Source organism: Astatotilapia calliptera, chromosome 18 (assembly GCF_964374335.1).
Source record: "Astatotilapia calliptera chromosome 18, fAstCal68.1, whole genome shotgun sequence".
Classification (NCBI taxonomy): Eukaryota; Metazoa; Chordata; class Actinopteri; order Cichliformes; family Cichlidae; genus Astatotilapia; species Astatotilapia calliptera.
Genome location: NC_137439.1, coordinates 29,742,164 through 29,769,367, shown reverse-complemented (window position 1 = coordinate 29,769,367; position 27,204 = coordinate 29,742,164). Strand labels below are relative to the sequence as shown.

The 27,204-nt window shown below is 40.3% G+C and overlaps 1 protein-coding gene across 1 annotated transcript in view; it reads left to right on the top strand.

Moving 5' to 3' along the window:
• Window positions 1-4,676: 4,676 nt before the first annotated feature.
• slc6a9 (solute carrier family 6 member 9) overlaps window positions 4,677-27,204 on the top strand; it is a 78,870-nt gene continuing 56,342 nt past the window's right edge. Inside the window, exons 1-2 of the mRNA XM_026148786.2 lie at window positions 4,677-4,813; window positions 21,620-21,923. Coding sequence (XP_026004571.1) covers window positions 21,894-21,923 — 30 coding nt within the window. The 5' untranslated portion in view covers window positions 4,677-4,813; window positions 21,620-21,893. The remainder of the gene's footprint in view (window positions 4,814-21,619; window positions 21,924-27,204) is intronic.

Below are 27,204 nucleotides of genomic sequence, written 5' to 3'. Positions count from 1 at the left end.
ACACAAGTATGAAAAAAAAAGTGTTTTTCATAGGTTTTTTTTTCCTGAACCACAAAACTGTTTAGCCTGCAGCACATTTTTTTTCAAAGTATAACTTGAGTCTATCCATTGTATGGTCAGACTTAGCAACAACAACGCACAGACCTCCGAGCTCCATATATCGGTTGTTAAGATTAACATCAGAATGCTTTAAAAACATTCAGAGATGAACTTAAACACTTGCTTTACTTCTCTGGGATAGCTTGCATGGAGATGTAACGCTGGTTTGGCAGCACGTAGCGAGGCTCCAGGTGCTTTCAGTGTGAAAGCAATATCCCCAATATCCGATCCAGTAATTTAGGTCAGGATCAGACAGATACTCTATATCAGATTGGTCCATCCCTAATAAGAATTCAGGTGAATCTCCAAACTTTGCCATGCCCATAAGTGAGACCAAAGTTTGAGCTACACTAAGGTTAGAAGCTACTTTACCGTTGCTTTGGTAGTGACCAAAATAGTGACTTTGCAATGTACCCCATACAGAAACAGTGTGAGAAGCTCAGACACCCAGAAGGAGCTCAAAGTAGCTGTGGGCATCCATTGCAGATCCCAGATAAAAGACTTCTATCATTGTTTTTTGGGGGCATGTCAAACTCGATAGAGATTGACTGGTAAACTCACAGAACACCCACAGAAAGTGCTGAAAATATTCATCGTGAGAGGGATGGGTGGGTAACCTTCGGTCTGCTGTTACCATGATCCAACATTGTATAAGTGGAAGAAAGTTAATGAACTGATGAATGAATTTAATTATAAACAGAATCCCATAACCTACAGCAAAAAAAAGGACCATTTACTTAATGATACACTTCCTGCGAGGGTGCTCTTATAACTGTATAAATCTAATAAAGAAAGATATGCTCAAAAGGAGCAATGTATGGTGTTGCAAGTCCTCATGTTTTGAAATAAACGATCATGTATTTAAAGTCAGTCTCACTAATTATAGGTTCGTTTTTCAAACATGAGTCAACAATATTATGTATTGAGCCACTCTGTAACACAACTCCTTGCTAGTTCACTTTAGTGGAATATTTGCATTCTGTGTGAGTGTTGTCAAGGAGGTTAAACTATGTATACATCTCTGGCTTTGTTTATCTAACCCAAGGGATTCTGGGCCTTGTCAACTGTCACTAGGTCAGAAGTCACTACCCATCTACAAATGCTAGGCAGGAAATGGTTGATAATGGTAATGAATTCAAATTTTTGACTACTTAATCTTATGTCACCTTTAGTTACACTTTGCCTGAAATTATTGAAGCAGTGAAAAAGTTGTAAGTCACTTATTTTTGTATTTTCTGAAAACATCCTTTTTGACAGGGTTTCCTTTCAGACATGCCATTCCTTAAACACTTAGATGCTATCTTTTGGGGTCAAAGGTCATGAGAAGACTCATCCTTCTGCACCATTCAGTCTAAATGACTTTCAGTTTTAACTAGTTGAAAAACAGCTTAGTTTTACTTACTTTTCAAAGTGACTCACAAAAAAAATGTCTAAATCTATTTTGTGCATTCTATTTGTCAGCTGAAAAAACTGCACTGTAGAAATCAATGAATATTTAGTGGCTGTACTGAGGTCGTAAAACCGCACTAGGCAGTATGTTTACAGTGGCAAATTCACAAAATCACATAACTAGATAATTGATAAATAAAATCAACATTAAATTAACCCATTAGTGCAGTTCATGAAATATCCAGATAAATATTGTCACTCATCGACACTTTCTAAACGCTTCATACATACATATACATACATACATACATACACATACATACATACATACATACATACATATACATATATATATATATATATATATATATATATATAAAATGGCACTCTGCACGATTCCAGTTTCTTTTTTAAAAGTAACAGACAATAGAAATGCTTTAAATGTCCTGACATAACTTTTTTCCCATTCTTAACATATGTAACCGGTTTTATTTTAAGCTATGTAACAACCATTTCTACGGAAGGCGTGTTTCTTTACAGCAAAAAAAAATAACTTCAAAAGCACATTAGACCAAAGAAATTTGAGGAACTGTGATAGACAAGAAATGGAACAGAAAAGTTTCCTCTTGTAACATCTTGTAGAGTTTTATGTAAGTTCCTGTTGCAGAATTATAGCCTCTTATTGTAAAGTACGCTGCCCCTAAAAAAAGAAGCACAAAGCAAGAAGTCTCTCTTTCCTCCTCTTTCGGTTTGAGTGATTTCACACGTGTTTGCATCGACAGGTTACTAGATTTATTTCTAAGAACCTTTTTAGTCGATAGACAAAACATATTTTCTAATGCATGTTTAAAGTACGTCTTGAGTAATGAGTCCAAAATTGTTTGTACTTAAATACAAAGTATCCAGTACTATTCAAATGGGCTTTAGAGATTGGTGATATTAAGTGAGTGACAAAAATTGTGCTATCCTTGTCCACATTACATACAGATCTACATAGTATAGATTTAAAAATATTTACATCTCTAGGCTAAAGACATGAAGGCTAATTGAATTCAGGAGTTAGCAAGCCTCAAGTCTAATTCACACATCACACCTGCTGATTGAACCATATCTTCCAAAAATCTATTTTACAAGGCTCATGATCATAGAGCTGAAAAGTCTCAAAGATAGAAATGCATAGAATATGTAATATAGACTCAAAACACACAACTGAATGTTTAGCAGAACAGGCCACCAGAGCAGAGCAGACCAAATCTGCAAATGTATCAGATCACAATTTACAAATGGAGAAAATCAATAACTTCATGTACAGTACTGTGCAAAAGTCTTGCACTCACTGTCATTTAAAAAAATATTTTGCAAGGACAATGGGAAATAAGTACAGCAATTTTTCAAAACTTCTTACAAGATACATGGAAAAACAGTGTATACGGTAGAAACTGTTTGTATAATTCTAGCACGGCTGAAAGACTAGATTTTGTATGACCACCTTTATTCTTTAACAAAGCCTGAAGTCTCTTTGGCTGGTTTTCTTATAATTTCTTTAAGTGGTCTTCAGGAATAGTTTTTCAGGCTCTTGTGAATAATTCAGTGTTAGGTGGCTTCCTCTGAAACGGGTTAGGCACAAAGCAGTCAGCATTGAAAGAAAAATTATTGAAACCTTCGAAAACCTGAAGAACTACTGCTCAAAAGTACTTGGAAAAAAATGCATAATAAAATGTGTTTCCTTGGACGCAAATTATAAAGAAATGAGGGGTCGTCCAGTACTTTACTTTTTCTTGATATTGCAAGACTGAAAAGAATATTTTTTGTAATATTATCAGTACATTGTTGATATGCAAGAGATGTTCATATATTTATATATTCTTATGGGTATATATGTGTATTGTTTATTTCCATAGGTTTAAGGTTTATGTCCATAGTGCTCATTCAGCAATTTGATTTTCTGGAAGAAATATAAAGATAAATGAAATTGTCAACTTCAAACTTATCTTTAACTTTACCCAAGAGCCAGCTGAGGTAACTGAGTTGTTTAGAGGTTGTCAAAGCCCACAGAGATTATTCCACAATCCTATTTTGTTATACATTAAAAGAAAAACTTCCGAATCCCCATAATTGCCATATTATTAATTTCTAGATTATATAGTGTTGAAAGAAAGAAAAATGTAAGCATCTATTTGTGGATCCATTTGCTTTCATACCTTTATTGGCATTATAGATAGACATTATTATACGGCGTTCAACATGAACACCTTCACCAAAATGTTGTTTACCACCCCGACTGTAGGAAAACCCTCACCTCCCTCCTCTCACTCCAGCCTCTGACCAGCACCATGCCGGCGTGCCTGCTTTCTCCTCGGCGTTAAACCTAACGAGCCTCCAATCTGATCTCTCCAGAAGCAAGGTAGAAGGTAAAGCCCATATCTGCATGCCATTCAAAAAAACCCTCCGGAGTATTATCATTCATTCTTCAGCTGCGTCTTATCATCCGCCACACACCCATCATGTTTTCTGTGGACGCCCAGAAGCTTCATTCTATCAGCAGTGGCTTACTGCACTACACAGCCTATAGGCTACCGCACCTGTCTGGGGCATCGCATGGACTCATTACCTCTGCCTTTATTGGGCTCAATTCGCTTCTTCATCAGAGCACACTAACCCATACCGGACATACAAAATGTCAGAAAACACGCACATGCGGTGAGTCACAATCACACTGATCTGCGAGAGGAACCGCTGCAGTGTAACAAAAGAGAAAGCGTTCAGCACACCGCTGAACACGTGTAGCTTCACTAATTATGCATTATGTAGAGGGGGAGGGAGTGACAGGCACCTACATCGTGTCACAGCAGTTTAAATGCTCCCGTAGTAATCTACAATGTTTCCATGGCACCCAAGTTTGGCTTCTAGTCACCATATAAGGGCTTGTATTCATATATAGAAAAGGCACGTGCTGTTCGGGATCGATACTTAAACGCGTAATTGGTGAATGTCTGAAGGTGGCCATGCACTACAGTGAGCAGATACAGGGTAGCACCGCCAAACTGACGCAGTAACCCGCATCAATAAGAGCCTCTGACAGGTCTGTTCAGTCAGTGTGCCCCACATGGTCGCCGATTTTGGAGTAAAGCGAAAGAAAGAAAAAAAGGAGGAGCTGCTGTTGGGCAGGCGGTGACAGACGCCGGGGGGTGGACGACAAAACCAAGGTGATGCAACTTCCAATAAGCCAAAACTGGCGGAAAAACTTGTACACAGTGCAGAGTGCGACCAGGTGGCAGGATCACCTCTACACGGCCAGATCTCCTAACGACCGGCAAAAGAAAAAGTAGGTTGTGTTTCAGTTTTTCACCTCAGTGGTCTTTTAACGCGGAGTCATTAAGGAGCAACTTTGTCTTTTACCTCGTTGCGCGTCGAGCGGCTGATGTTAAAGGGAGACAAAGCGTACAGCCGGCAGTCTCGGTTTGAAGTAAGGGTGATGATTGCTCTGGTAACTAAGTGATGTTGAGGAGCTGTTATTTTAACGGCAGCAGGGAACACGTGGCACTGCTTGTAAACCCTCCTTGTTACTACTTGAAGGGGGAAAGGGAGCATTTTGGGGGGGATGCTTGGAGATGATGTGGTGGTGGTGGTGTTTGGGGGCGGGATAAAGAAACTGAAGGGGGAGGAGGGGGGGGGGGGATTTCCGCGGTAGAATGTTCTTACGTCCTCTCCCCCTTTCTTCCTGTCAGATACTTTGTCTCAAGGGTGAAAGGCTTGTATCACTAACAGAGACACTGTTGAATGAAATCAAACAAGCCCACGTTTGAACTACAGAAACTTAGTTGTAGCGATCTAACATGCTAGATAGGTTTAGAGTTGGCCTCAATCAGCAATTGTCCAACTTGATCAAACACATTTTTTTTGTTCTCATGCAATGACATTGCGGTGACATGGTTGTGGCCTTTGTCAAAGTGGGTGGGAATCAAGTGCAGCGGTCAGACTCTTTTCTTGGCACCGTCTTGATCATTCCTGACAGCTCTGTTGCTGCTATTCTTCCTTTCTTACTTTGATGCTGTCTACCATTACATATCTGAAAATTGCTTGTGCTCATAGTGAACTTCTTTGAAAACTTCACTTTTAGTTACATGATTTGTTATGTACCTTAAAGTGAATAACAAATTATGTACCTAAGGTAAGATGCCAATGTTACATTTATTTAATTCAAGTAATGGTTATTGAACTTCTAGTGTTATTACTGATGATAAATGCTGTAATGGCCTGAAAATCACAAAATTATGCATTTCTTGTAATATTACAGCAAGCCAGGTTGTTGTTGTTGTTGTTGTTGTTATTATTATTATTATTATTATTATTATTATTATTATTATTATTATTATTATTATTAGTGGTAGCAGTAGTAGTATTTACAGAGAATTTCTATACAGAAAATTAAAAGTATCAAATCCCTGATGATGTTAATTGAGACAACTTTCAGTTTTACATAAACAAAGATAAACATCAAATAAAGAGTTGCTGTTTCATTGATGATAAAATGAATCATTGTGTCATCAATGGTGATTCTCTAGTTTTTCAATGCAGTCTAAGCTTCCCACTGATCAGTAAAGAATTAATGTGTTCTGTATGCTTCAAGTGCATCGTCACAACTTATTCAAATTGTTTGTTGGGCTGAATGATAAATGTGTAGTATGTCAACAGAGACTGTGCATGCATTAACAACAGTCCAGCCCACTATAAAAAGACATGCCACCCTTTTCCATTGAATCTTTACTCCCACAAAAGAGTACTTTTCTTTAACATTTTCTATTTGTTTTCCCGAGGCACTGCTCTCTAGGCCACATGGGTTCCTTTACCGTGATCACAAGTCCAGCCCTCCTTTGAGTGTTTTAAAAGCTAGTGAAAAGTAAATTACCAATAAGAGTGTTATTTCAACAATATAATGTGGTAATTTAACGCTAGAAAATGAAAATTAAGCTTTTCCAACTTTGTTATGTCTCCAACACATCCTCATAGCTAAATAACAATGTTTATAGGTAGTGACTACTGAACTGTCAAATCTAACCATTTACATGAAAAACATCAGTGAGTTGCTCTTGCTCACATGGTTTCATAATGCACTTCCTGACACACAGTCTCATTCTGTTAAAGAGTTCAGGTTTTCTACAAAACATGTGTGCATCTGAACAATCCAGGTTATACAAAGTGGAGAAGGGGTCTAGACAGGGCTGACAAACCTGTTTTGATAGCTTATTTAAGGACATTTAAACTTTAAAATGAATAGCTTTGTGTACTTAAGCTATTATTCAGTGGCTTACCTGCAAGTTTCTTGTTGAACATTGAAGGGGAAGTGGTAGTGTAAGGAGGAAGCTCTAACATTTGCCAAGTGGTAAACCAGCTACCAATAGTTAACACGAGCCTTCATTTTTCCTACTTTATTAAATAGTTCATGAAGTTATAAGTGATAAAATTTGTTCCCCATCACCGGTTCTGTAAAGTTAAACCCTACCTGTAAGTTGTCACATTGGTTCCTTATGTTTTCATATATGAAAAGGAAATCCTACCCGTCTGGAATTGGAATGCCAACATCCAAAGAACAGTTTCAAAGTTAAATGCATTAGGCCTTGGTTGCTGGGGGCTTTCCATGAGTGTTTTTTTTCTTCACTCGCCTCTTACCACTCTCCATGTGTTTATACACCACTCGGCATTTAATCATTAGTTATTATGAATTTCTCTTCCACAGTATGTGTTTTCTTCTGTCTCCTGCCCCTCATCCCCAGCTGGTCATGGCAGAGGGCTGCCTCTCCCTGAGCCTGGTTCTGCCAGATGTTTCTTCCTGTTGAAAGGGAGTTTTTCCTTCCTGCTGTCACCAATTGCTTGCTCATAGTGGGTCGTCTGATTGTTTAGGTTTTCTCTACTTGAGACAACAGTTGTTGTGATTTGGCACAATATGAATGAAATAGACAACATGAATTAAAGAAACTGTCAGCTGGATGTGGAAGTAGTTAAGTCTTAACACGTATGCCATAAAAAAGGTTATGATAATATGTCAATGCTCTGTTTTAAAAACATGTTGTTGCTCACTTAATCTTTAACTAAATGGTAACTCTGGGGTTAAAAGTGTTGCAGAAGAACTGCATTGTAGTAGGTTATAAAAACTGAGCAGGGCTGGCTCCAAAAACTGGTTAGTTGCCGTGGTGATGTTGGTGCCTTTTTGGATGTTATCTGACAAACTGTGTGACAGCTTGAGAAGTCTGTGGTCCATTCATCTATGTTCACTCAATCATCATCCATGTTTCACCTTGTTACTTAATCATCAAGTTATAGAAAAACTGTATCCTTTGGCACTGATTATCAGTCCAGATGTCAGTCATGTGTCACAGAAGGGTTTCATGTGCTTTAAGGTATCTTGCAACACATTTGTCTATAGCTTTGAATACCTGTAACTGTGGAATTTTCCCATGGCTTGCATCAGACAGTTTTCACAGAATGCTCTCAGATATTTCAGTGTTATTTTTGTGAAGCGTTGGGTCGGACATGTCCAGATGTCTGGAATGCCCAGACAACTAGAGCAGAAGATGAGCTTTACGCACTGAAAGACATCAAGACAAAAACAAAAGAAAACTGAGCAAAGGTATGCAGAGAAGTAGCAACACAACATCAGCGGGTTAGCTGTGGTGTCACAGATCTCTGTAATTAATAGCTGTAATTGCAGCTGCTTTGAAGTAGGATCAAAATGAGTAATTGATGGTACCGTTAAGTAATGCATAAAAGCTTTCTGTTAAACTCCGCCCTAAAGTGGAGGAGATGACACTGGACTGGTTTAAAAGGGTGGATGGATTCTAGCCACAATATATGTTACCACCACTAGGGGGCACCGAAGTTCCTCTTTACTCTTGCTTTGTGGTATTTGTCCTCAAAGATCATGTCATGAAAAACATCAGGTGTTTTTTGTACAGAGCCCAAGTGGATCTGGTGCAAAAATAATCTGCAAGGAAATCAAAGGCAGCTCAAAGTGGGGGGGAAATTACTAATTATGGCGACCCTGCTTATGTCCTGCATTTTTTGCTGGACTGACATATTTTCACAAAATCCACAGGAAAAACCTGCATATTTTATTCAACTTCCAAAAGAATTTGACTTACTTTTCATTTTAAAGAAAAAATTCTTTCTGAAATGACAGCAACTGTAAATTTACACTGTTTTGGATTTTTTTCCACTCTTCTTTGCAGAATTTGTCCATGTTCGACAGGTTTTGAGCACAACTGGCTTGTTTATGCCAAAAAATCTCAATTGAACTTGTGTCCAGATTATAACTGGGCCTGTTATGCCTTGGTTCACTGACATCTGACCTAAACTCTGTTAAGCTCGGTGATATCTGAGTCACGATGGCTTTAGTTTTTTTATCTCTTACTCATGAGCAGAGGGAGGCACAACTAGCATGAGGGATCTTAGTCTGTGGACCCCTGCCCTGGCTGGAATTTAAACGCTGACTTATTGTTCCAAAAAGAGTAATGCCACTACGCTATTCAGCTACCAGAGGTGTGGACTCGAGTCACATGACTTGGACTCGAGTCAGACTCGAGTCATTAATTTTATGACTTTAGACTTGACTTGAAAAAATGTTCTAAGACTTGTGACTTGACTTGGACTTTTACACCAATGACTTGGGACTTGAATTGGACTTGAACCGGTTTACTTGAAAAGACTTGATATTTTACCCCAAATATAAAATTTAACATGCATATATAGAGATTGAAAATGTGACGTCATTCACGGGTAGAACCGCAAAGGATTCTGGGAACTCGTGGCAAGCGGTACTAGCGCACGCAGGCTTTCAATTGAAATCAGTCACACAGCGATAAAAAGAAACACAAAAATGTCAAGAAGCTGTTGTATTATTAACTGCAATAGCCGGTCGCATGACAGCCACGGGAAGCCGACGGGTAAAGAGATCGGTTGTTATCGGATTACGTCGTTGAAGAGAAATTGTTCGAGCCATGTTTCCGAAGTAACAAAGAGGCGACAGATGGCCTGGATTGCAGCCATTCAAAGATCAAATATAACGTCCCAGAACCCTCCAGCTCACAGGTTAGTCTGCTCCAAGCATTTACACGAAGGTCAGAGTTTTTTAGTAGTTAATACGTCATTTTCATAACATAATTGGTGATATAGGTTACAAGCAAGTCTGGCGCTGAACAGAAATTGTCGCGCTATGCTCCTTTATTTATTGTGCATAAATAGTGAATTGTCCTGACACAATATTGCGTTTCGCTTCTGTTATTATGGTACACTGACAAAAACATATACTTTTATTCACAGGATAAAACAGTTGTTTTGTATCACTAATTGCCCAGTACGATTACAGCATACAATATTGTTGTCACTGCTACATTTCTGTAACGCGTACCAGAAATTATTTCCACTACTAATTAATTACCCTTGAGCTCAAAGGTTATATTAATAAACTGTTAACGAATGTGTATTTATGAAGACGATTTGTGAGACTGGTAAACTTATGATACGTACGATGGTCTTTACTTTCTACACAGTGCATTTCAAGGTCCTGTACCCATCCGTCGGTAAACTGTACCTGGGCTTGTTGCAGTGACCTGAAGTTACTAAACTTCACGAGTGTATGCGCTCACTCCAAGAAGCGTATAATTATAAATATGCATATAAATATGCTACAATGAGATAGCTGACTTCATCTAACTAGCAAATGTTGTCCAGGCTACGTTGGTGATGCAGTTTTTTTTAATGTGTATGATATTTTTGTCATGCGATTTTAAAGCCGGTCCTACAACCGCATCCAAGAATAACATGCAGCTTATCTCAGAACTGTCGGTGAAAATTATTCTTGGAGCTAGGTTTAATTGAGCTGCATTTTAAAGAGGTGCAATTTCACAATTTGTGTATATTTTCTAAGTTCACTATTTTGTCATGTGTTGAGAAAAACACAGATTTTAAAATTACATGGTCTAACATTTACATTTAGCATAACTGCAACATTATTTTTTCGTTTTTTTTTTTTAAAGACTCGAAAGGACTTGAAATTCAAAGTTTCAGACTTGTGACTTGACTCGGACTTTTACACCAGTGACTTGAGACTCGACTCTGACTTGCCTGACATTACTTGAGACTTGACTTGAGACTTGAGGATAAAGACTTGAGACTTACTTGAGACTTGCAAAACAATGACTTGGTCCCACCTCTGTCAGCTACTATTGGAAGTCCAAGGTGGTCACAATGGTAATAGGAGTGTTCGGAGCTGTAACCTCTAAAGCTTCATTCGAGACACAACATCAAAGGTCTCTGTGCTAAGAAGAACTCAGATACACAGAACCCCCAAACTCTTACTCAAAAATGCTGATGTAACAATACAAATTTTTGCAGCTGATAAGACATCAAATCAAGCAATAAAGTTTCATCAAAGGATATACAGGGTGGGCCATTTATATGGATACACCGTAATAAAATGGGAATGGTTGGTGATATTAAAGCCCTGTTTGTGGCACATTGGTATATGTGAGGGGGCAAACTCCTCAAGATGGGTGGTGACCATGGTGGCATTTTAGAAGTCAGCCATCTTGGATACAACTTTTGTTTTTTCAATAGGAAGAGGGCCATGTGACACATCAAACTTATTGGTGATGTCACAAGAAAAACAATGGTGTGCTTGGTTTCAACGTAACTTTATTCTTTCATGAGTTATTTACAAGTTTCTGACCACTTATAAAATGTGTTCATTGTGCTGCCCATTGTGTTGGATTGTCAATGCAACCCTCTTCTCCCACTCTTCACACACTGATAGCAACACCGCAGGAGAAATGCCAGCACAGGCATCCAGTATCTGTAGTGTCAGGTGCTGCACATCTCGTATCTTCACACCATAGCCAATTGCCTTCAGATGAACCCAAAGATATAAGTCTAAGGAGGTCAGATCAGGTGACCTTGGGGGCCATTCAACTTGGGGGCCCACGACGACCAATCCACTTTCCAAGAAACTGTTCATCTAGGAATGCTCGTACCTGGCACCCATAATGTGGTGGTGTACCATCTTGCTGGAAAAACTCAGGGAACATGCCAGCTTCAGTGCATAAAGAGGGAAACACATCATCATGTAGCAATTTCAAATATCCAGTGGCCTTGAGGTTTCCATTGATGAAGAATGGACCCACTATCGTTGTACCCCATATACCACACCAAACCATCACTTTTGTTGTTCCAACAGTCTTGGAGGGATCCACCCAATGTGGGTTAGTGTCAGACCAATAGCGGTGGTTTTGTTTGTTAACTTCACCATTCACATAAAAGTTTGCCTCATCACTGAACAAAATCTTCTGCGTGAACTGAGGGTCCTGTTCCAATTTTTGTTTTGCCCATTCTGCAAATTCTGTGCGCCGATCTGGGTCATCCTCGTTGAGATGCTACAGTAGCTGGAGTTTGTAAGGGTGCCATTTGTGAGTAGCTAATATCCGCCGAAGGGATGTTCGACTAATGCCACTCTCCAGTGACATGCAGCGAGTGCTACGCTGTGGGCTCTTGCTGAATGAAGCTAGGACAGCCACTGATCTTTCTTCATTAGTGACAGTTTTCTTGCGTCCACATTTTGGCAAATCCAACACTGAACCAGTTTCACGAAACTTAGCAACCAGTTTGCTAACTGTAGCATGGGAGATGGGTGGTCTCGTAGGATGTCTTCCATTGAAATCTGCTGCAATGACCCGGTTACTGCGTTCACCAGATATCAACACAATTTCGATCCGCTCCTCACGTGTTAACCTGTTCAACATGTCGATGGCTGTGAACAAAGAGAAACTTGTAAATAACTCATGAAAGAATAAAGTTACATTGAAACCAAGCACACCATTGTTTTTCTTGTGACATTACCAATAAGTTTGATGTGTCACATGGCCCTCTTCCTATTGACAAAACAAAAGTTGTATCCAAGATGGCCGACTTCTAAATGGCCACCATGGTCACCACCCATCTTGAGGAGTTTGCCCCCTCACATATACTAATGTGCCACAAACAGGGCTTTAATATCACCAACCATTCCCATGTTATTACGGTGTATCCATATAAATGGCCAACCCTGTATATTTCATCCACTCATGAGGGATCAACAAAGACTTACTGTTTTTGCACTAATGTTTGAGGGGTTTTCCAGGAATGGTGATGCTATTTTCAGAGAACTTGATGGTCAGTAGGTAGGGCTTTACGATTATGACCAAAATGATTATTTTTGATCAATATAGAGATCATGATTATTTTACAGTTTTGTTTTTTTTATTACACTTTCATGTAAGGATAACACTGCTTTCACACTCATGTTGCGCAACATTCCTAATAATGTAAAACCTTTTCGCCTAAAAAATAAAAATAAAAAAAAATAAAAAACCCTTCTTATTCATCTAAATTCAGTGCAGCTTGTAGAAGAAATATAACAAATAGAAAGATGTTTCAAGGCTTATCACAAATTAATTCAACAGGGCTTTCACCTTTATACTGTGCTGTGTTCCTGTTCATTAATGCATGTTTGCAAGTGAGTTGTTTATTCACCTGGCCTCAGTGCATCTCCTACAATCAAAATGTAAAATATTTACCTTCATTCATTCAGGAGTCAGACTAAAGCACTTTTTGAAGCACTTTTTACGCTGGGAAGTAGTAGAGACTGAGTTTATTTATTATCATAAACTGCTTGAGATGTACAATCACAAGGAGTCCCAACATATAGTTACTGTATGACAAAACACAGGTGACAGAGTAAGTAAGGATGGCTACAGTTGCTACAAATATCTCTACACCAATAAACACACAGATGACGCAAGAAGAGATACAAACTGAAAATTCAGAAAATGACAACTCAGAGGCAGGAGTTCAAGTTGTATCAGCAGTATAATGCAGTTGTTTCCGTCCTTGACGCAGTTTCCATTTCAGCATTGCGTTCTTATCTTTTAGTATGATGCCAGGTCTCTCTTGGAAATGACATTTTTAATCTCAGTGAGATTTTTTTTTTTTTTTACCTGGATAAATAAAGGACTAAAAAAAAATAGTATAGTAAAAGTAACAGCCATTCCTCCAATCCTTAAACGCTGTGGCCGCTCCACCATTTTCCACCTCCCAGCACACACAGCATTCCATAGAGGTCTGGGAACTGAGGACACCGCTTGCTGGAGCTTTGGGAGGGGAATGTTTTCCTATTCTTGTCTGATAAAAGATCCTAGGTGCTCAATGGTTCTTCGTCTTTGTTATAATTATTGTTTCATGATAATCCAAATATTTTTAGCTGTGAAAGGCCTAGACTTCTGGCAGGCCAGTTCAGCACCCAGACTCTCCGACTCTGAAGCCATGCTGTTTTAATGGGTGCTGTATGGGGTTTAGCATTGTTTTGCTGAAGTATCCAAAGCCTTCGCTTAAAAAAAAAAAAAAAAAAAAGTAATTTGGATGAGAACGTGTTGCTCTAACACCTGCATATAACTTTCAGCATTAATTGTCAGTGGCTATCCACCAGATGTGTAGGCTGCCTATTCTACAGACTCTAATGCAGCGGTCTTAACCTTTGTTGCCCCGTGGACCGGTTTATGTCCGACAACATTGTCATGGACTGGCCTTTAAGGTGTCACGGATAAATACAACAAAATAAAACTAGTACCGGTACCAAGAAAAAGAAGATTAACAATAAAAACGATTTTAAAAAAAATAACAATAAAAAACCTGAAAACCATAAATTTCACACCCACCTCAACTCTCGCGGCCCGGTAAAATTCGACCAGTCCATGGCCCGGGGATTGGGGACCGCTGCTCTAATGTACGTCCATACCATTAGAGATTCAGGCTATTAAACTGAATACTGATAACAAGACAGATTGTCCCCGTCGTCCAGAGGATGTGGCCTCTGTTTCAAATAGAGATGGCACGATACCACTTTTTTATGTCCGATACCGATATCATAAATTTGGATATCTGCCGATACCGATATGAATCCGATATAGTGTTTTTTAATCAACAAAACTGTTTTTTAAATATCTTGCTGCATTTTGTATAAGTTCATACTCAAGTTTAAAACAACAACTACACTAAAGCTATTCTGTTATACCTGTATGCAAAAAAAAAAAATTTCCTAGTTCAGCAATACTGATCAATCTAATAAACTTAAACCTACACCATCCTCCCTATTCTGGTATTTTAAAGAGTACTTAGCATAAATATTAAGCAACCTAACTAATAGGGTTCCAACTCCCAGCAACAACAAAAATAAATAAATAAAAAATAGGGAACCACCCCTCACGCTCCACCTCATGATGCTTAATCGACGTAATCAACCTTAATTTGATGCAGTGTGAAAAAAAAAATGCACAGAAATCAATTATTTTTCAAGAAATATTAAATAGATTCAACATCTTTCTTCAACAAAATTGCAGACTGCACAGATGGTACCTTCCCAAAGGAAAAAGTACTATAGCTTACTAGGGTATGTATGTATGTGTGTGTATATATATATATATATATATATATATATATATATATATATATATATAATGCCCTATTAGCCCCCCTCGCTAAACTTTGCTAGATCCGCCCCTGCTCAGTTACAGCCGTCAGCTACGTAGAAAAGATCCTGGAGTAGAAAGTAATATTAAATAAATTCTAACAACAGCTGATCAAGCTTAAACGTGCTGCTGTTGTTCAGCCGCTGGTTTCCTCTTTCTGGTGCAAAATAGGCCAAAAGCAAACTAGAGACACGGACTCACGACAGAAAAGCCGATCAGCTGATCGTTAAGCAGTTTCATGATTGAAGTAGCAGCAGGAGAGGCAGTCGCTTGTTAAGCTTAATGCAGGAATGCTTTACAAACATTCAGAGATGGACTTACACACTTGCTTTACTTCTCTCGGGATAACTTTGTCGGAGATGAAATGCCGGGTTGCTAGCGAAGCTCCAAATGCTATCCAGACCACCGACAGGTCCCGCATGCCACAGCCGCTCTATCACGTGATGCATACTGCTCCGACGTGCTAACGTTCTGAGGTGAGTTACGGCGTGTTGCAAGTTTTGTGAGGTGCTTTCGTGATATTTAATGGATCGGATTACATTTTTTAGTTTTCTCCGATATCCGATCCAGTAATTTAGGTCAGTATCGGACCGATACCGATACGTAATATCGGATCGGTCCATCTCTAGTTTCAAATTTTAATTCATCTGACCACAGAACCGTTTTCCGGTTTTTCTTCAGTCCATTTTAGATGACCTTTGACCCAGCGAAGATAGCAGTGTCTCAGGATCATGTTCACATATGGCTTCTTCTTTGCATGTTAGAGCTTTAACCTGTGTTTGTGGGTGGCACTGTGAACTATGTTCACAAACAATGAAGCGAAAGTGTTCCTGAGCCCATGCAGTGATTTCAGTCATCATGTTTGTTTGTTTGTTTATTAAATGCAGTGCCACCTGAGGGTGCAGAGATCATGAACATTCAATACTGATTTTTGGCATTACCTCTTGCACACCAAGATTTCTCCAGATTACCCAAATCCTTTGATGCAGACATGTATGCTAATGATGAGATATTTTAAAGTCCTCACAATCAAGGGAATTAGAGAAAGGGGCATAAAATTTATACTTTACTGTACTGGAATAAGTGTACCTTAAAGACACTTAATAGATCACAGTAATTAGAGTGATATTTAATTACCCACTGATACAACCTTTCTCATATGACATGAGATCATGTGAGCATTTTCTTTTGTGGCATATGTCTGTAAAGCGATGTGTATTTGTGGTCCTTTAAATCGTTATTATCTCTGGGCCAAAGTCTCCATTCCATTAAGATAAGAGAGGTCAGGCCCTCTTCAGGTATGTATATGCCTGTGTGTGTTTTTATTGTACCAGCTGCTTCTCACTGATTGTCGTCAGAAAAGGTTTTCTCTGCTATCTGCATTTCTATATTTAGCACTAATTTTACCTGTTGTCTTGGCAGGAGATTTGCTCCTATTGATGATATGTTTCTGTGTTTTTGCAGCAGTCTCCTTCCACTCAAACTAGTGTGCAACAGCAGACGATATAATTTAAATGCCACAATACAGAAATAATAAATCACGTTGTGTGCTTCACAAATCCCATATCTTCTCATTCCCAATGCCATTGCCTTATTGTGAGAATCCCTATTTTTTTTTTTTCTGCAGTCCACAAGTAATGCATAGTTTGCTGGCTCGATTTACTGGATGCTGAACAAAGGCCCAAGCATAGTTACCGCTGTTTTGAGTACCCTCACAATGTCTTAGTTGTGAGGAACAGACTGCCTGCTATGACAAAACGGAGCTTGTGGAGCTCCAATCATTCTGCTGCATATTGACTTTATTGAAAGTAAACACGGCCGATTTGCAAAAATATGATGCATTCTAAACAATAATAATGGGTGCTGTTTTGTCTTAAATCCACTGCGTTGTACGTCGTGTCTCACAGTGCTACAGTGTAGATGTGTACAAATCAAGTACAGGTTGTGTGACTGTTTCACGCAGGAGGCTGGTGGTGCATCTGTCTGGTAAATAAAGGAAAGTAATTCATGAGCTCTTCTTGCGTGGATCCACCTTAGCTCTTTTATTTGCTGAAGCGATGGCTCAGCAAAAATGTAATTACAACAAACTATCTGTCATTTGTGAACCTCGTTCCTTCCAATTCTTTGACTCAGCAGGCCGTTTTATCCCCAGATCAATGGGGCCCCAACAAAAAAAGAAAACTGCCTATGCATAGTGTTTAATGTGTAACTATCCAGGGCCATCATGGCTTTTTCCCCCCACCTTGATAAACAGCATAATTCTAATGCAGCATTTAGGATAAGTGGATTAACTTTGAAATATATTAACTACATTTTCTTTTGCTTTGTGAGTTTGATGGAATTAACTTGAAAGCAAAGAGCAAACCCTGAGCCTTGACTTTTGAACCCTCTTTATTATTACTCACTTGTTATTTTGCCATGACCTCTGTCATAAGTCGTCTGTCACTTTTATGAACTTATTTAAATTTAAAGATATGGAAAGTCAAGAGGTCATAAATCAAGGCAAGGAGAGGCCCAGAGTGTCGGGTTTTGTTTGAGAAGGATTTTGTCCCAACCCAACGCTTTAAGGCAAACTATATATTGCACAGTTTCAGGCAGCCTCCTACTCTTTTACATTTGGGAATTCACAATGAAATCCAGATTCTTTTTCTTATATTGTTAATCATGTTAGCTATCTTAGTTTCATGTATTAGCATGCATTTGTTTTCAACATAAAAGTAGTGCATGTACTTGGGCACAAGTGTGAAAATCTTTGATTTTTCTCTAATCTTTGCAAAAAAAGAAACGTTGGACTTCATCCTCTGACAGCAAAAATGCTGAGGTATTTTATTCTGGACTGGAGAGACGGGCTGACACTGCTACTCACCAGGGTCTTGTAGTTGCCGTCGCTGAAAAGTGTCCATCCTCAGCTTCTACCTCTATTAACTACTTATTAATTTACTCATGTTTTCATTGATTAAAGACTCTACTCACGCAATAATATGAACACAAAAAAACTCTATTAGAACTGAAAAGTAGCCTTGTAAAAAATCGAATAAGACTTTTAATTTTGTAAGTACTCGCTCAGGAGTTTGACCCAAATGCAGAGCTGAGCAGGAGGATGCTTCTGAGGGTCTGTTTGGGGCCCAGCGTTGAAGACCAAGCAGTTCAGGAGGCTGGCCCGCAGGTGGGACCTCTCCAGACCTCTCCAGAGGTGGCCAGAAGTGGTGACTGAGGTGTTCTGGGGGCTATATCGCCACTTCTGGCCAGGTGGCCAGTGATGGAGACGAAGACCCTCTAGAGGCTGGCATTTACGAATGAGGGTGACCCCCTCATGGCAGGATACTAACAACAGAGGCAGGGACCATCTGAAGTCCAGTAGTGGTCAAAGAGACCTTCTGGAGGCCAAACAGATGATCAGCAGATGACTCTCAACAAAGGAGACTGTCAGGTGGATGAGCTGGAAGCCGCTCACAAAAGAGTCATCCTGGCTCAATCTTAGTCTGTTCAGACTCGGGGTCAAACAACACAATTCCCTTGGGCTCAGATTCTGGAAGCTGGGGCTGCACAGTGCACACAGTCTCCTCTGGCTGGGATTGTGCAGGGCACACAGTCTGCACTGGCTCGGGATCTGGCAGCTCCTGCTCAGGCTTCGGATACACCAGAGGCTCGGGACAAATGAAAGTCACCAGCTGAGGCACAGTCTCGGAGGCATCCTGCACAGACTCTGGATTATCCACATAATCTGGAGTAGCACAAACTACCCAGTTAGTCTGGATCTGAACATCTTGTTTCTTTTGGGCGGTGAATGCAGAAAACCATTATCCATGGAGCCTGGCTACCTAACAGAAGAACTCCTCTAATGTAAACAGGTTGTGTCTGCTGGGGCTGTGCCTGGTCAGACCATACTGTCACTGTCTGTAGGTCCTGAAGACTATGTGAAGTTGAGGACCCAAAATGCAGGCTGGTTTCTACAAAAGGGAAACAGTTTATTTGATAGAGGCCAAAATGCAAAATATAAAATGATTTTAAGAAATTAAGTATAAACAAAACTATAACTTGGAACAAAGCTCAATTGCAAAAATAGGAAAACCTGAGAATGTAAACCTTGAGAAATCAACCAGGAACCATGTATTGGAAACCGACAAACAAACTAAGAGCTGTTGATCTGTATGGCCATGCATACAGATCAGTTTGAATGGTACTGAAACAGCTTTTAAAGATAATTCTGTGCCAGAAATGATCTCTTTTTATGTTTTATAAAGTTGACCCCTTTTTATTCTGCAGGCTTTTGATTCTTTTGCTCTTTATAGTAACTTCCTATGCATTTCTTCATACAACATCTCAGTACTGTAGACTCGGATTGTGATATGTCGAACTCTTAGAGAGTGTTCTTTATTTGGACTTGATGTTGTGATGCATCCTGCAAACAACTCCTGACCTGTTTAATTTATGAAGAAATAACTAAACAATAGCACTCACCTGCTCACGAAATGGCTTTTCAGTCAACTTTCCAATTACTTTTGGAGTGCTGTAATTCCTAAACCCTCCCTCTAATTTGGTCGTGAATAACCTCAAATTAAAAATGTCAGTGTGCACAATAAGCTCATATTCATCATTATAACTGATTTTTTTTTTTTTTTTAATATTCCTTAGATGTCCAAGTAATTTTACATACAAGGGTGGAAGAAATGAGAGGTAACCAGAGGCTGAGGAGCTCATTCTTACCGGGTTTATCATTAATGCTGTGTAAGCAGTCGGCTCTGAAAATACTTTGCATCATCCTTGGCCTTTTGTGGTGTAGTCGGGGCACGTATTAGTGTTCAGTCTGCAGCCTGTCTTTTTACTAAGGGAAATGTTTAAATTCTCTAAAGAGCCAACGTCGTCCAAACCAAAAACGTTTTGTTTTTTTATCTTCAAGATTCACCTCCTGAGCCCCTCTTGCCAAGCTCATTGGTTATGGATATTTCTGCTTTTTTTCCCCTCACAAGCAACTTAGTGGTGAATGGGGCAGGAAATAACATAATTCTCATTCTCAGTTAATCCATTAATCCACTCCTCTGTGGAAAGTAATATAAAGTTCAAAACCAGAAAACACTTCATGTAAAAAAATAAATAAATAAATAAATAAAAAGTTCTCACATTTACAATAATCAGACGGTTTTTGGCATTTTTTTATTTTTTATTGATAAGATTACTTCATGTTAGGGACAAGGCGGTACCGTGGGACATTATGCAGTCTGTGCTTGGAAGCTACTTACCTCACAAGGGCCAACAGACACGTCAGGTTTCAGAGTAAGTTGGACGTAACCTCTTGCTGACACGCCTCCCTGGATTGCCCAATAGGCTTGGCTCAACTCTTACCTTATGTACATACATTACCCAGCCAGTGAGAAGGAGCCAGAGCACGGTGATTTGATCAAAGACTTCAGCCTTTGTGTCAGTGAGTTTCTCACGGCCGAGCTGCTAGCCCTTTTCCTCACGTACAAGGTTGTGTTTTGGTTGTGTGGTTTTTCTCTATTCAGACATCATATTGTGGATGGTAAGGATCCGTTTTTAACCTCGTTTTGTTTCTTCCCATCTTTTTATCAGTGAGCATCATGATGCGTATGATGGTTGACCCCAGGGGGAGGCATTTTTTTCCAGTCCCTGTAGGCTCCCGTGTATGTGACATGTGTACATGTGTGGGGGATTTTTTTTTTTTTTTTTTTTTTTTTAATGCCTGTAACAGTAAAGAGTGGCTATATTTGGCCACCTTTTCTCTCCTTTTTTCACGAACGCTTTTAGTATACTGAAGTTTTTTGTTTTTTTTTATTCCCTGAGCCAAATAAAGGGAGACATACTTCAGATTTGAGGGATGTCTAGTTTATATCTGTTTGTGTTTTGGACTGTTGGAGAAATATAAGCTGCTGGGAAGACTGGCTTTTTCAGGTTTGGTAGACCAAATCAGTAATTAATTCATGAGCAGAAACAGCTGCAGATGAATCTGTAGCTGTAGTATTTATAGGTGTATATCTATTATAAACTACTGTTGATGTTGTTTGCTCTCAACATGCGTGCAGGGATGCAGTGAAAGGTAAGTGCCCAGATGCACATTTCAGAAACTTTTCAATCCAAAGTATTTTCGGCCACTTTTCTTCCAGATCCAGGCTGAGTGTTCTTTTCCCAGTCTGGCTTCCATACAGCAGTAGTCAGTGGGCAGTCTAAACGTTTCCCTAACAGTTAATCTCTTTACACAAAAGGGCACTTTGTTATGGCAGCTGCTTTGCTAAAAAAAAAAAAAAAAAAAGCAAATCTGTCACTACATGTTTTCTGAATTGTTTGCCTGCATCCTCACTAACTGATGCTTTACCAGTTACATTCCCACCTTTTCTTTAACTCTCACCATAAACAGTTGATGTGTGGTTTTAAAAATTTTGACCTCAGAGCAGGTCATGTACTAAGACTGACAAACTGTTTTGAACATGGCCAAAGGGGACAAGAAACTAAAAAAAAGTGTTGCTTTGCCTCCCCCCCTATTCCCCACTTACCCTACCCCTTTCTCCCCCCCAACTCCTGTTCTCCCTCCACCCCTCTCTGCCTGTCACGTGTTCTTTTCACAGCATAGAAAAGTTTCTGGATTAGGGCAGAATTAGCACAAAGCAGCGACGCCACTTCAGCTACACTTGCAAGCAGCACAGAAGAAGGGGAGACAGAGACGGAGAGAGCGACGCGACGGGGGTGAAGACGCTCCAGCGAACCTCGACCACCTCAGAAAACTCCAAACTTTGCTGGGCGAGAGGCAGACGAGTCCATCCCAGACACAGGGAGAGAGAGAGAGCGCGAGAGAGAGAGAGAGAGAGAGGCAGGGGATCTTTGCCGACGAGGTCCTGAAGGATGGAAGAGAAGCAGTTTGCTGGGATCCTGGTAAGTTTCATTTTTGTTCAGTAAACACGTGTGCGCACACTCGTGTTTTTTTAAAAGCAGTAACATGCGGATGCAAACACATCTCAGCTGTAGGCCGCTGGTGGGATGCAGCTGCTGGACCACCAGTTGAGTCACCCTCTGGCTCCCCTTTGGAGGCCAGGTGGTTTGGCTTCATTTCACTAGGGGATCATTCACAGGACTCTAACCTGTTATGTGTTCAAAAGTAGGCTGTTGTGCTCATACTTTCCTACTTTTTCTCCCGTTTTTATGTTGAAATTTGTAACCTGGGATTAGGATTCACAGGTTTTTCGCTGAGTAAAAAAAAAAAAAAAACGGCCGCAGTTTCCCCACCAGGGTGATTATCCTGTCGGTGTTTATGTGCAGGAGACGGAGCTGTCACCCCCTGCTGTTCACAATGGCACTGCTTAACTACACATTAGCAACTAAACACGGTCCCAAAAGCCCCCAAAGTTCATTTGCAGGCATAGAAGCTCTCCTCTCAGCACACTCTCACCAGCTATCTGATCTCTGCAAGAGCTGAAAACAGTAAAAGTGGATTCACTTTTTTTTGTTTTGTTTTGTTTTTGGAGAGGAGGTGGCTGCTGATAAAACATGAGGCCAAGAGGTAAATGTGTCAGTGTCAGGCCTACACTGTTGGGGAAGCTTTAAATAGAGGTTTGGCGTCATTGGCAGTCCGGTCACCTCTCCTTCCGTCTCTCTCTCTCTCTCTGGCTTTCTCCCTTTAGTCCGTCTTGAGACGGCGATAACTGAGCTCCAACTCTCATCTGACATTCTTGCCTGTTTGAAGCCTTGCTTTCCTCCCCGCTGACATTTTTTTCTCTCTCTGTCTCTCTCACTGCCGCATCCTTTTAAGATGTATATCCCCGCTAAAATGCAAACACACCGTCTGAAGTTAAGAGGGCGCCGTTATCAGCGTCTCTCCCGCACAAACATTTGAAGGTGCTTGGAGGATGGAGATATAATTTTGTATTTTTTTTGGCTTTCAAAAATTGTTTGTTTGTGTTGGAGAGTTTACAGCTCAGTGACAGATAGCCAGTCAGTTGTTTGATTGCTTTGGCACTGCCGGGTATTTGTGGGGGGGGGAAGAAAACCAAAAAGTTCTGTGTGTTTGGCTGTAGCTCAACAGGAGATTTTTAAATGATTGTGTCAAGAGGTAGATGTGAATACTCTTGGCTACATGTGCCTGCATTTAACTGAGATGTAAGTGGCACTCTGTGGCCACTAGGAAGTTACAGACCTCACGCACACAGCAGGCAAGTATAGAGGAAACAACTGAAGTATCAATCAAGTGTTTCTGTAGTTACTCCTCGCAGCCAGCAGCGGTTTGAAGGCTAATAATAATAAAGTAAAGTGAATGGATCAATTCAGGATATTGTACTGTTTCAGTGCAGGCTTTAGCTATTCATCTCACCTGAGAGAAGTTAAAATTCTATCATTTGTAATCTTTAAACTGAATTTTGTCGACCCAAAGCGTTTGAAGCCATTCTGCTGTACTGCTCAGTGAGTGCTTTACTTAAACTGCTTCTTTATGATGATTTAACACATTGAAAAGCGTAATGGAGGCACAGAGCTGCAGGTAGATCGTACGCCACCTGCAGCAGTGATGGCAGACAGCAGCTAACACACACACAGTTTCTCATGGCTGGGATTGTTGTCTTCAGCATTTGTGGACAGTGATGCCAATTGTGTCTTAGAGATGGCAACAACAGATAAGTGTGTGTGTATCTTGCTCTCCCATCGCCAACTGTCACTTGTGTTTTTTCCCTCCCTCCCTCCCTCTCCTTGAGCTCTTTTTTTTCCGTCTCTCCGTGTTAGACCATGTTCTCATCCAGAAGATGATTTTGAATTTATGCAGTTATTTATCATGTGACTCAGTCTATTCATCTTTGCCTCTATTCAGAGGGCGGAAATGGTCTTTCCTCCTTCATCGTTTGATTCCACTCAGCAATACCCGTTTTTGAATTGTCTGGTTAAATTTATTTATGCAGGTCCAGGTGGTTGGTGGATGGACCAGTCACCGTAAATCTCAGGACACACAAGGCGCTCGCTTCCTGCTACTGCTTGGCTCGGCTGGTAGCCTTCTGCCGGGACTCTTTCTGTTTCAAACTTTACTCCCTTGCTCTTTCACAGCGGTCAAAAGGGAGCCCCGTCTCCTCAATCTTCCTGCGTTGTCTTTGACTGCCCTGGAAGTTACCACTTCCACTGAGCGGATGAGCAGATGGTGCCCTGGCACAAGGTTTTGTCGCATGGATAGCTGTCTCTTTGTCTTTACTCCTTAAAGCGTCTGCTGTTAAGATGTATGTATGTGGATGTGAGAGTAGGGAGGGGAAGGAGGAGGAGTTGGACTGAGGTTTTGCTTATATTTTCTGCTGGGCGCTGTATTGATATGTCTGGCCGTGCTGGGCCAGAGCTGGCCCTCCATCACCATCAAGGCCAAAGGAGGAGGAAAAGGTCAGCGAGGACTGGCTCCTGATCAGAGTTTAATGTTGGCAAGCCTTTAAGAGTTTGCTTGTTACTTTTCGTCCATAATTGCTGAGACATTTGGACTTGGGAGGGATTATCAGTGATTCTAAGTTCAGTTTCTCAAATCCTGACAGTCTTACATGATAAGAATTTGTGTTTCCCTCAAAACTGAAACTTTCTGGCACTCTGTGATAAGATGATGTTAAGTCCTTAATGTCAAATTGTTTGTTGCAGCAGATTCTTGAAGCTACAATGTGCTCTCAATGCAATTGTCAAGAGATTTCTTTTTTTTAAATGCTATTTTTCATCCATGTTTAGTTCAAGTTACGAAGTAACCAAAAACTACAGAACATAAAGGAGTGATTTCCAGGTTACAACAATGCCTCCCACGTTTGTGCATTTAAGGATGCACATGCACAGGTTCAAACAAAGGGTTTTACCTTCTGACAAAACTTAAAAAACAGAAAAATAAGGCAATGAAAAACTGCATGAAATTAGATGCAATGCTACCCCGAATCATACAAGACATATTTCTTTGTATATGTAACTAATGTGTTTGAATGCTGCTAATTTGCAACATTTTATAGACTGTAATTCCTATTAGTGTGGGATGTGGACAGTAGCACAGAAGGTCCTTGGAACAAGTTATTTCCTGATCCACTGCATTCTTTACACAGATTTATACTGCCAGTAATGTAAAAAGTTGGCCTATACAGTTATATACGCATACATACATTTGGCATGTACAGTTACTCATTTAATCAGTCATGCAACAAAAGTTATGTCACTTTATTATACAGGAATGTGTTTTTCTCTGTGCCCCCCGAGTGGGGTGTGTGTGTGTGTGTGTGTGTGTGTGTGTGTGTGTGTGTGTGTGTGTGTGTGTGTGTGTGTGTGAGAGAGTCTGTTTCTCACTATGTTTGTGCGCGCGCCATTTCCCAGGGGTTGTGAGGCTAATGTGTGCTATAGGCTGTGAAGTGGAAACTAAATGGAAAGAAATAGTGGGACCCACAGCCATAACCTCCCTGAGGTCAGGATACACACAAACACACACACACGCATGCCTCCACGCACACACGAGGCACTGACACAGTTTAGAATACCACATAAACATATTTTAGATATGTGAGCAAGCGCTCAGATATGAAACTCTTTACCACCACCTGGATAAATACAGATGCACACCCACAAACAATCTGGGTATTTGTACATACTGACACACGCAGAACAAAACTCACACATCCAGTCTTTATGGCTCTCCTCTGTGTGTGGAGTAAAGGCCGACCAGGCTGTGACTTTTGGTCTGAAAGTAATAAATGCAAGCCCAGAGGATATATTTGGGAGTTAGCAGGGATGTGCTGAGCCTTTTAAAGAAGTGTTTCTTTTTTTTCCTGGCACATCACTTTGTTAATAGCCCTGCTTCATGTGCCTGAGCCTGTGAATGTTGCTAAATGTTGTTTTTTCTTGTAGTTTCCGCCCCATGGAGCTGCCTTTTGTGAGTACAATGTTGACCATGTGCGCCGCATACTCCTCATACACTTATTACAGGTGAAACAGCCTCTCTCCTTCTTTTTCTCCACTTATGTAAGAAACATATTGAGTTGCCAGTCAGCCGGTTTAGTTAACAGCAGTGCTCAGCAACCATGTTGACTGCCTTTGGGGCGAAGGGCCAACAAACAGATGTGAACTAAGAGAGACTGATCTCTGAAGGCAGGTCGGGGTGGAGGAGAAGTCAGACATAATTTCTGTTTTTGATTTCACTCCACCCTCCAACTGATCGGCTGAATGAGGACTGGGAGGGAAAAAAATAAATACAAGCATCCGCACGGGTCACAGGCGGCGCCCAGATTCAGCTGCTGTGGCGAACATACAATTGAGCAACAAGGGCCGCAAATGCCAAACACGTCCACTGCTGGGCACTCTTGAAAAGGTAACCCACCACCAACCAACCTCCTATGTATGTTCACACACACATAGCAGAGAGGGGGGAAAAGGGGACTCCATTGTGTTTCAGAGCTTTTTAGATTTCGTTTGGAAAAAACCACTCAGGCTGAAAATTTCGTATTCTGATTTTCTTCCTCTCCACTTCTTCCACTTTTTCTTTCTGCTCCTTCAATAGATCCCACTCCCTCCCACTGCACAAAAGGGACGAGCAAGTTAAAAAGCAGGGACTTAACACTTTTTTCCATTTTTATCCTCTGTAGTCAGTGAAATTATGGACAGGTTTGTGACATTGTGTCTGCACAGCAGAGCCCCTAAATTTCCCCCCTTTTTCTTTGAGCGTTATTATCACTTTCTGCAGTTTCCATCAAAACCTTTTTTTCTAAGGCCTTTTCACAACCATATTTAGGTAATTTGTTGCGCTTGAACCCAACCTGACCCCCCAAGGGGGGTCTTTTCTGCATGGCCCTCTAATGCGTGGTTCCACCCCTCTGCACTTTTCTTCATTTCTTTGTTTCCCCCTCTCTTTACCCCTTTTCATGGGATGGAATCTATAGTATCATTGGGTGCATTCCATCACTGCCATCTGTGTTAGCCATGATGTCACCAGTGGGATGGATGGTGGATGGCTGGTTTGTATTGTCAACATATAGAAAGTACCGTATAAAGATTTAAAATATCACATATTTTAACATATCAGAGCAAAGATATAAAATGTCCCTTTTGACCTCTGACCGCTACCTGAAGGTCAACAGAATGATTTGAAGGTCAAAGTGATAATAATGCCATGTAGAGCTTTTTAAAACTATGTTTCTTTCTTCTTTTGTTTCTATTGACAACATATATTGATACAGCG